General features: G+C 37.4%; 1 protein-coding gene across 1 annotated transcript; it reads left to right on the plus strand.

The window, feature by feature from the left end:
• The first annotated feature begins 1436 nt into the window (after nt 1-1436).
• On the plus strand, nt 1437-5328 carry LOC120085686. Its single transcript, XM_039041825.1, has one exon. It carries the CDS (start codon nt 1810-1812, stop codon nt 5029-5031), a length of 3222 nt encoding a protein of 1073 aa, XP_038897753.1. The 5' UTR covers nt 1437-1809; the 3' UTR covers nt 5032-5328.
• Nucleotides 5329-10854: the final 5526 nt, after the last annotated feature.

Consider the following 10854-nt stretch of genomic DNA (forward strand, 5'->3'; position numbering starts at 1 on the left):
GGAAATTCATTATATGTACGATATACCTATTGTTCCTCCACCAGCTCCTAGACGTAGAGGACCTGTTCGGGAAGAGGATGAGTTTGATGAGGTTGCACATAATGTGGAAGAGTTGCCCCCTATGACGTAGACGCAGAGTCAAACTGATTATGTTAGTCCGAGGATGATGATGCCAGCATTTGGTTCAGGACATTATGACTCAGAGGTTGGTCCTTCGTCTTCATACATGCATGGACATGGTCGGGGTCGTGGAGAGCATAATTAATATTTATATTATAAAGCGCCTGTAGAGGTACCAGAGCAACATCAAGAAAAACCCGAACAACCTCAAGTTCGAAGTCGACGACGACAACTAGCTCGAAATCGACGACGTCCGCCTTGTGGGACACATTGGATTTTTGTAATTATTTTAAATAAATGAAGATATTTAATTTACATTTTTTATTTTTATGAGTTATTATTATTTTTTATATTTATTCTTTTAGAGTTTAAATAAAATAATAAATATTTTTATAAAATGGAAAATTAAAAAAAAGAAGAAAGGATTAGAAAAGAAGAAGGTTGGAAATAGTGTAATAATTAAAAAGGAAAAAAAAAAAGGAAAAATTGTTATGTATTCTCGCTCTCTATCAAAATCTCGCTCTGGCTCTGGCTCTGTGCTCATGCTCACGCTCAACGCTCACGCTCAAATCTCGCTCTCGCTCTCGCTCAAAATCTCGCTCTCTCGCTCTCTCAAAACGTCTCGCTGTCTCTCATAATCTCGCTCTCGAATTTGATTGGGAAGTTCAGTGGCAAAAAGAAGGAGATTCATTAGCTCGTTATTTAGTCAGACTTGCTGAGATGACAGAATCCGTAAAAATTATTCAACAAGCTTTGGAAGGAATTCCAGGGGGACTTTATGAAAATTTAGAAATACTTTTGATAGAGGAAGGTCTCCGAATGATAATTAAACAGACTCAATAATAATGTTAGGAAGGGCAAGGTCGAAGGTTCAAAGTTTGATGTACAAATGAAAGGAAGGTCGAGGGTTCAAAATTCGACCTATCTAGGTTGAATTTTCAACCCTCGACTTATTAAAAAAAACAACAATATTTTTATAAATAGTTTGAAAATAATAATATTTTCCTAAATAGTTTCTAAAAGTACAATATCCTTTTAATTTTCTCCGGTGTTGTTTAGTATAGTTATCACATTTCTTAATAAAAAAAATTTAAATTCTAGTTAATTTTTTTTAAAAAAATATTTTAATTTTTTAAATTTCACAAAAGACACAAATATATTATCGAGAAAGATAAAAATTATGGTAAAAAAATTTGAAGAAAACAACCATAATTTTTCAAAGATAAAAACTTATGGTAAATGATTATCAAACCGAGTGTTACTTTGTGAGTATTGTCCTCCACGCCCTATGGGAAAAAAGAAATGAAAAAACGTAGTAGTTCGCTTCGCAACCAACTAATCAAGACCTTAGAACGACTAGAAAATTTGGAATAAACTTCAGCTCCAAGATCCAAACTTCAGTCAAGCCCATTTCTCTCTGTCTTTCACACAGTTGATCGATTGCTTCCTCCACCATTTTCCCATCATTTTTGTACTGAAGATTAAGATTTCCTCGATAGAACAGAGATACGGGATCGATCACGACAGACATCGAGGTTAGTGATCCTTAAACTCAATTTTGTTGGGATCTCATGGTCCTGTTTCAACGAAAGTCGCAACATTTGCGAGCTTATAGTTGAGAATCTTTCGAAGGGCCATCTGGGTTTTCATTTCCGTGACTGATGAATACTGGAATTAGTATTTAAAGCCATGAAAACCCTTGTCTCTCTGTTTTTCTTTGTTTGGGGGCTCCAACTGTTTGGAGAATTGAGCTTTTCATTTGCTCAATCAGAATCCGTAGACGTTGGGTTTGTTGAAGACTCTAGAGATGTAATTCCTAATGAAACTCCAACTTACAATTATGAAAGATATGATGAGGTGGAGAAACAGTGCAAATCTGTTCTGTCTTCGGCAGCTGAATTAAGCTCTGATACTGCTAGGTTTACAAGAATGAAGGAACAGCTTCAATTTGTGAATGGTGATTGGTGGCAAGATGGGGGAAAGTATCCTTTAATGCCTTTTGAAAATCTAACTCATGCGTTTTCAGAAAAGAGTTACTATATGTATCATGGAAGGGACTTTACAAATGTTGAGATCCCTTTGAAATTAGTTTCCTTTTGGGTTACTGACATTGATCCTTCCCATCAAACTAAAAAATCTGTTAGTGCTAGTGGGTTATTGTTAATGGGGATAACTTCGGATGGTGCTTTTGACCAATGGTCCTCTGAACATCCTTATTTTCAGCTTTGGCCTGGCCGCTCTGAGCTTACACTTCCTTTTCAAGGAATCTATACTGAATCTAAGAAGAATGGTGGGGAAAGAGTGTTGTGTTTGTTGGGTACTGGGATGTTACCCTCTCGTGATCAAGACTCCGATGACCCATGGAGTTGGGCCAAGAATTCAAATGTGAATCGTCACCAGATGCCACTTCTCCAAGATGATCAAATTCTACTTGTTCTGCGCTATCCAATGAAATATACGCTGACAAGTCGAGTAGTCCAAGGTGAAATGAAAAGTTTAAACCTCAAGTCAAACTCAAAGTACTTTGATGACATTCACATTTCGTCTCAACTTGGTGATGCGAACTATGATTTCACATCTGAGAAAGTTGTCAAAAAAGCATGTGCTCCATATCCTTACAATGACAACTTTATGAAGAAAAACATTACTACATATAGAGGTTCTTCTTTTTGCAGGGTTTTGCAAGAAATGACCAAGGAACAAGCTTTCACAATCCTCCCAAATTGGAGATGCAACTCTACAGATGAATTTTGTAGGAAACTCGGTCCATTTCAATCAGATGAAGTGATCAATAGTACTGATGGAGGTTTCAAAGATGTGAGACTTTATATGCAGGATGTGAAATGTAAGCTGCAGGGCTCTAGCAAAAATGGTATTTCTGCTAGTGTTTCTGCTGTTTTTCGAGCTGTTTCGCCATCGGAGAATCTCTATGCTGCAGGGAGAAGATCTGCACTTAATAACATGACAATGGTCTCTGAGGGAATGTGGAAGTCTTCCAGTGGGCAACTTTGCATGGTTGGTTGTGTTGGACTTGTTAATGCTGATAAGATTTCATGTGACTCTAGGATCTGCCTGTATATACCTACCTCGTTTACCCTAAAACAACGAAGCATTCTTGTGGGTTCAATTTCGAGCATGAATGACAAGCCAACATACTCACCGATGTCATTTGAGAAGTTATTAAGGCCTACAGAGCTGTGGAGCTATTTTAGGGAGTCTCGTCCATTTTACAGCTATACAAAAATTGCTTCAGCTGGTGCCGTGCTTGAGAAAAATGAGCCTTTCAGTTTTCGGTCCGTCGTAAAGAAGTCATTGCTGCGTTATCCCAAGCTGGAAGACACAGATGCATATGTAGTCAGTGAGTCTCTTCTCCTAGAAGATCTCACCCTTCATGTCCCTGCAGTTCCCAATCCAGCACTTGGTTCTCAAGCTTCCAGAACTTATGTTGAAGTGGACATTATCTCTGTTGGTTCCTTTTTCGGACGGGATTGGTCAAGGTTAAATGGATCTAACTCTGATATGGAAACTCCTTATCATGTTATGCCTGAATACACTGAAAAGCAGCTGCTTGTGAATGTATCTGCATTGCTCTCACTCTCAGAACAGCCAGATAGCAACTTCTCTGCACTTTTCGTGGAGGGCATTTATGATCCACATGTTGGACATATGTACCTAGTTGGTTGCAGGGACGTTCGTTCGTCATGGAAAGTTTTGTTTGAGAGCATGGATCTTGAAGATGGCTTGGATTGTCAAATTGAAGCAGTTGTGTCTTATCCTCCCACTACAGCTCAGTGGTTAATCAATCCAACTGCACAGATTTCCATATCGAGCCGACGAACAGAAGATGACCCTTTCTATTTCAGCCCAATAAAACTTGAAACAATGCCGATCATGTATCGGAGGCAGCGCCAAGATATTCTTTCTCGTAAGAGTGTAGAGGGTATACTCCGAATATTGACACTTTCTCTGGCGATTGCTTGCATCTTGAGCCAGATATTTTATATAAATCATAATCTGGAGTCTGTTCCATACATATCTCTTGTTACACTGGGAGTTCAATCCCTTGGATATACTCTTCCACTGGTCACTGGTGCTGAAGCTCTCTTCAAGCGACGAGGTTCTGAATCTAACGATGAGTCATACGATCTCGAAAATAACCTTTGGTTCCTTGTGATTGATTACATAGTCAAGCTTCAAGTTGTGGTCTCACTTCTATTGACTTTGAGGCTTTGCCAGAAGGTTTGGAAATCTAGGATCAAGTTACTGCGGCAAGCTCCTCTTGAACCGCATCGCGTGCCCAGTGATAAGTGGGTGCTTGTTGCTACCTTCTTCATACATCTCGTCGGGTACATAGCCATTCTCATAGTTCACACTGCAAAGACAGCTGAAATCCGAGTTAAGAGTTACTTGATACCTAGCAGATCTTCAAGTTCCCACATGATGCAGGGATGGGAAAAAGACCTACAAGAGTATGTGGGTCTTGTTCAAGATTTTTTCTTACTTCCTCAAATCATTGGCAACTTGTTATGGCAAATTGATTGCAAGCCTCTTAGGAAGTTCTATTTCATTGGAATCACACTGGTCAGGCTTCTCCCACACATTTATGACTTCATAAGAGCTCCAACTATAAATCCTTACTTTGTTCAGGAGTATGACTTTGTGAACCCAAGCATGGACTTCTACTCCAGATTTGGAGATGTTGCTATTCCTTTGATTGCATTTATCCTTGCGGTTGTAGTATACATTCAGCAGCGGTGGAACTATGAGAAACTCAGCCAGGCACTCATCATTGGTCGGATTAGGCTTCTTCCAAGCGCTTCCAGAATGTATCAGAGGTTGCCTTCCAAGTCATATGAAGCTGAGCTTGCTTCTGCTGAAAATAGTAACACAAAGCATGAAGACATAGAATGACACCAAATGATTTATGGACCATGCCAACATCGAAGTTGTTATAACAGGCAATGAAATTGAAGTTTGTTGGTTTATTTTCCCTTTTTATTTTGCATAGTAGTGTTGTTTACTACACAATTTCAGCCTGGTTACTGTATATGGATGCTTCTGCATCAAATGTAACATTCAGAAGCCTCATTTCAGGATCTCCTGAAAAAGGTTTTGAAAAGATCTCATGAGGTTTAGTCTCTTGTTCCTCTCAGATGTTATAGGCACAAATGATCACAGTTGCAAAATAAAACCATGTTTCAAAAGCTATAATAATCTCATACAAAGCTATGATGTCATGACTTATGCTTTGGCCAGTAGCCTTCAAATTCCCATTTTCACTGTTTTTGGCTTAAAAAACAAATCTCATATCAGCCAGAATGGATGTGTTTTTGTTTGTCAAATTGCTGATTTGTTGCTTTACCAATGGCTTGAAAACAAGACGTAGAAAATGGGTAGGGCCTGCTCTAATCCCCAAATGTATCATGTCTGTTATTTAAAAGAACTATAAAATTCATCCTGCCCAGTAAGCACAATAACTGGGTCCTGCCCTTCAGTTGTAGGACATCCTCTCTCTCACTCCCAAGATCTTAAAGACAAAGAACTGTGCTTTATAGTGTTTTTTCTTTATAGTTTTGGTTGAGGTATGTCAAGAAATCAATCATAAAAAAAAAACACATAAAATGTAAAGAGTAGAGAAATTGACACAAAGATTTATATGGTTTACTTACAGTGTATTAGCTATATCCACGGGTAAAGGGAGAGAACAATTTATTATTGGAACAAAAATCAAATTACAGATTCATAGACGCCAATGAGACCTCCATGCTTGGTCGTTCGCAGCACCCTATACAAATTTAGGATACATAGTTTCTATCTTTATATTTTAATATTTTTATAACAGAAAGGATAAAGAAGGCTTGAGTTGAATCCGAGTCATGGACCCTGAGCTAACATGATTTAGATGGTATGGGCTAGACATGGCCCTTATTTTAATAAGCATATAACTTGTTTGGTTTTCAAATGGATTAACAAATTGTTCTTCTAGAACAAATTAGTTAAAAAAGAAAAGACTACTTGATCTTTAACTAGCTTTTGTTGGCTTTCATTTATTTGGAAATTGATAGATGATCTGTGAGTAGTCAATATTAATATCCATAAAATTTTAACACCCTTCAATGCCCATAAAACTCTATTGGACTATTCTTTCCAGCGCCTACGCATAGGAGGGTTTAGAGTAGATCTATGGTAGGAAAATTAAAGCCATCAAGATATTAAAATTTTTCAATCAAATCTCTAATAATAATCTCATCAAATTTGAATTGAGGAACAATGTTCATCTCAAGCTGCTATTCTCTTGGGGGATGAGTTTTTGAACAATGTGGTTCAATACTTTGAATGTCAAATTTTCTTAACAAATATTATAGTTCTATTGTTAGGGTTTTCCCTTATTGTAAATATTTTTGTTATATTTTCCTTTTCTATGCTTTCTTTCTTTAATCACTCTTGTACACTTGTATATATTCATATTTTTAGTGAATGAAATTATGTATTCTGACTCTCTCAAACCTAAGAGTTTAACATGGTATCATAGCTCTAGAAAATTAGGGTTTGAGAATTTAGAACCCGTTTGTGTTACATCTAAGGTTTTGTGGAGGGGTGAGTTTATACTTTTGCTCACCACCGCCATCTTTGGATTGTTCGCCGCTATTCACCGCCGCCGCCATTCGCCGTCAACCGTCAGCCATCGTCGGAAAAAAAGGGAGGGTCGTATCTTCTTCGCTATTTTTTTACACCCCCAGTTCATCGAGGAACCCAGCCACCGATCTACAAAACCCCAAAGTCCGATGTCCATCTGACCAACACGTGAGGCTCACATACCGCCTTTTCCTTCTACCATTGGGACGCCACCTATTTTTGCTTGTCTTCTAGAAGTGCCATCGGTGTTGCTTCCTTTTCTTGGTGGTGTGTTTGTTTGGGCTATATACTCACTGGTTATGGTTCATTGAAAAAAAAAATCTCTTCGTTAAATTAGGGTTTGCTTCTCTTCTGTCAGGTGTTTCTTTTTTGAGGTAATAGCGGACAAGAAACCAGTAGTCACATCTAAGATGGTTCCTATGGTATCAAAAGTAACGTAAGTTGAATGGATTCAATTACTATTCATGGAGATCAAATGTTCGTCACTTTATTAGGAGCATTGAGATGGATGATCACATCCGCCAACTGATGCTACTAAAATGATTTAATGGTGGAAGGATTCAAGAATGCTTCTACAAATCAAGAATTCTATTGATCGTGAAATCGTTGAATTAGTAAATCATTGCAAATCGGTCAAGAAACTATTGGAATATTCAAATTTTCTTTATTTTGGGAAAGAGAAAATTAATAGAGTGTTTGATGTTTGTAAGACTCTATATCAACTTGATCAAGGAGAAAAACCCCCTACAAGCTACTTTATGGAGCTCAAAAATACATGTGCAGAATTCAATGCCTTGATGCCAATTAGAACGGATCCAAAGGTTCTAATGGCTCAACGTAAAAAATTGTTTATCATGAGTTTTTTAGTTGGTCTTGCACTTAAATACGAGATGGCCAAAGAACAAATGTTGTCAAGCTGAAACATTTCATCGTTGGAAGAAGCTTATACTTGAATACTTCGCATAGAGAAGCTACAAGCAGTTATGTCATCTGATTCTAGCAGTGCTTTGATTGGGCGCACAAATGATTATAGAGGTAATAAGTGGGTTGAATCAAATATCTCCGAAGGTCATCCCAATAACCAACCATCAAATTAAGAGGTGTTGTTTGCTACTATTGTCATAAACCTGGCCATACGAAACGTGAATGCAGAAGATTGTTGAATAAGGGTCAGAGGTTGCCATCTGCATATGTCACTTCTTCTCCTGATAATTTTGACAAGTCAATTATGATTTCTGTAGAGGGGTTTGCTAAAATTTAATAGTATGAAGAGTCATTGACAACATCACCTTCTACTCCCATTACTGCTATATCTATAAATCCTTTCTTTCCTCCACTTCGAAATGGGTCATTGACTCTGGCACTACAGATCATATGATAGGTAACCCTAGTTTATTCTATAACCTTTGTACGTCTACCTCTTCACTTAATGTCACCATAGCTGATGGAACCTCCACTTCTGTTTTAGGATCGAGAACCGTCCATCTTATTGAATCAATTTCTTTGTCACAATTTTAAATTTAACACATTTATCTTTCAATTTGATTTCGGTCAGTAAACTCACTCGTGATCTTCATTGTTATGTCTTCTTTTTTCCTAATTATTGCTTATTTCAAGATTTTACTACGAAGCAAACTATTGGTAAAGGGTACGAATTTGGAGGTCTTTATATCTTTGAATCACAAATACCTACAGCCATCACATGCTCTAATTTATCGTCTCCCTTCAAAGAACATTGTCGTTTGGGTCATTCATCTATCTTTGTGTTGAAGAGTCTTCGTCCCCAGCTTCAACATTTGTCTTCTTTAGATTGTGAGTCATGTTAGTTTGCTAAATTTCATCGTTTGAGTTTGTATGCTCGAGTCAATAAACGAACTAGTGCTCCATTTGACTTAGTCCATTATCAGGTTTGGGGTCCATGTACTATTGAGTCCAAAGGAGAGTTTCAGTATTTTGTTACATTTGTCGATGACTATTCTCGTGTGACGTGGTTATATTTAATGAAAAATCGTTCTGAGTTACTTTCTTATTTTCGTAACTTCCATGTTGAAATTCAAACTTAGTTTAGTGGTGCTCTTAAAATCTTACGAAGTGATAATGCTGAGAAATATTTCTCTCATGCACTCAAGTCTTATTTAGATACCCATGGCATTCTTCATCAATTTTCTTGTGTCGATACTCCATCTCAAAATGGGGTTGTAGAATGAAAGAATTGTCATCCCCTTGAGACAGCCAGGGCTTTAATGTTTTAGATGCATGTTCCAAAATATTTTTGGGCTGATGTTGTTTTCATAACTCATTTCTTAATAAATCTCATGCTCTCTTCCATTCTTAAGAGTGAGATATCTTTTCATACTTTATGCCCTAAACAAGATTTATTTTCGATTCCACCCAAAATATTTGATTGTTCCTACTTTGTTCGGGATGTTCAGCCTCAACATACCAAGCTGGATTGAAAATCCTTAAAATGTATTTTTCTTGATTATTACCGTATTCAAAAGGGGTATCCGTATTATTTTCCTAGTCTAAATAAATATCTTGTCTCTCCTGATGTCATGTTTTTTGAATATTCGTCATTCTTTTCATCTACTTCTTTCTCTTCGAATAAGAGTTAGGGGGAGCATAAGAAATTAAAAGATGATTTCCTTGTCTACACAATTATTTCCCCTTTTGATCCTCTTATTGATTCATCTCTACCCGTGACTACCTCTATTCTTCCACTCATCGTTAAGGTCTATACTCGACAACAACGTCCTTCAGTTCCATGCCCTATACCAGAGGCTTCTTCGTCTCTTTTAATTTCATGCCTTGTACCAGAGGCTTCTCCGTCTCCTTTAGTTCCATGCCCTGTACCAGAGTCTTCTTTGTCATTGGATCTGGAAACGAGTGATGATCTTCCTATTGCTCTTCGTAGAGGTAAACGTAAGTGTGCTAATCCTATTTCCTCTTTTGTTTTATATAACCATTTGTCGTCTTCTATATGTTCATTATTGCATCATTAGAGTTTGTATCCATCTCTAAAATTGTTCATGAATCTTTGTCTCATCATGGTTGATGTGCCGCAATGGTGGAGGAGATGACTACCTTAGATGATAATTGTACTTGGGATTTAGTTTCTCTCCCTGCACGAAAGAGGGTTATTGGTTTCAAATGGGCGTTTGCGATTAAAGTCAATCCTAATGGTTTTGTTGCTCAGTTAAAAGCACGCCTTGTAGCGAAAGGCTATGCACAAACTTATGGTGTTGACTATGCCAATACTTTTTCTCCATTAGCAAAAATGACATTTGTGAGGTTGTTAATTTCATTACCCTCATTCAACCATTGGCCTTTACATTAACTTGATATTAAAAGAATGCATTTTTTCATAGTGATTTTTAAGAAAAGATGTATATGGAGCAACCACCAAGGTTTGTTGCTCAGGGGGAGAATGGAACGGTGTATCGCCTTCGTAAATCTTTGTATGGATTAAAGCAGAGTCCACGAATTTGGTTTGGTAAATTTAGTCAGGTGATTGAAAGCTTTAGAACGCAAAAGAGCATGACAAATCTCTCGGTCTTTTTTAAGAGATCTAAGAATGGTGTCATCTTGTTAGTCGTATATGTTGATGATATTATGACTACTGGTGATGATGCTTAAGGTATCCAGTCCCTAAAGACCTTTCTTCATAGTCAATTTCATACAAAAGAAGCCAGAAAGGAATACTATTATCATAGAGAAAATATGTACTTGACTTGTTGACTGAAACAGGAAAGCTAGGGGTTAAGCCGTGTATTACCCCAATGATACCCAACTTACAGCTCACAAAAGATGGAGAATTGCTAAAAGATCCTAAAAGATATAGGAGGTTAGTGGAAAAACTTAATTACCTTACAGTGACTCGACCCGACATAGCCTATTTGGTGAGTATTATGAGTTAGTACATGTCATGCCCTACAGTTGATCATTGGGCTGCACTGGAACAGATTCTGTGTTATCTAAAGGTTGCTCCCAGGGCTGGTTTATTATATAAGAATTATGGTCATACTAATATTGAATGTTTTTCAGATGCCGATTGGGTAGGATCTAAAGAAGACAAAAAATCAACTTCAGGATATTGTG

The sequence above is a fragment of the Benincasa hispida genome, chromosome 9, assembly GCF_009727055.1.
Source record: "Benincasa hispida cultivar B227 chromosome 9, ASM972705v1, whole genome shotgun sequence".
NCBI classification, from domain to species: domain Eukaryota; kingdom Viridiplantae; phylum Streptophyta; class Magnoliopsida; order Cucurbitales; family Cucurbitaceae; genus Benincasa; species Benincasa hispida.

Excerpts from the sequence above, each read along its gene's own strand:
- LOC120085686 (XM_039041825.1), top strand. The coding sequence starts at position 1,810 with ATGAAAACCCTTGTCTCTCTGTTTTTCTTTGTTTGGGGGCTCCAACTG.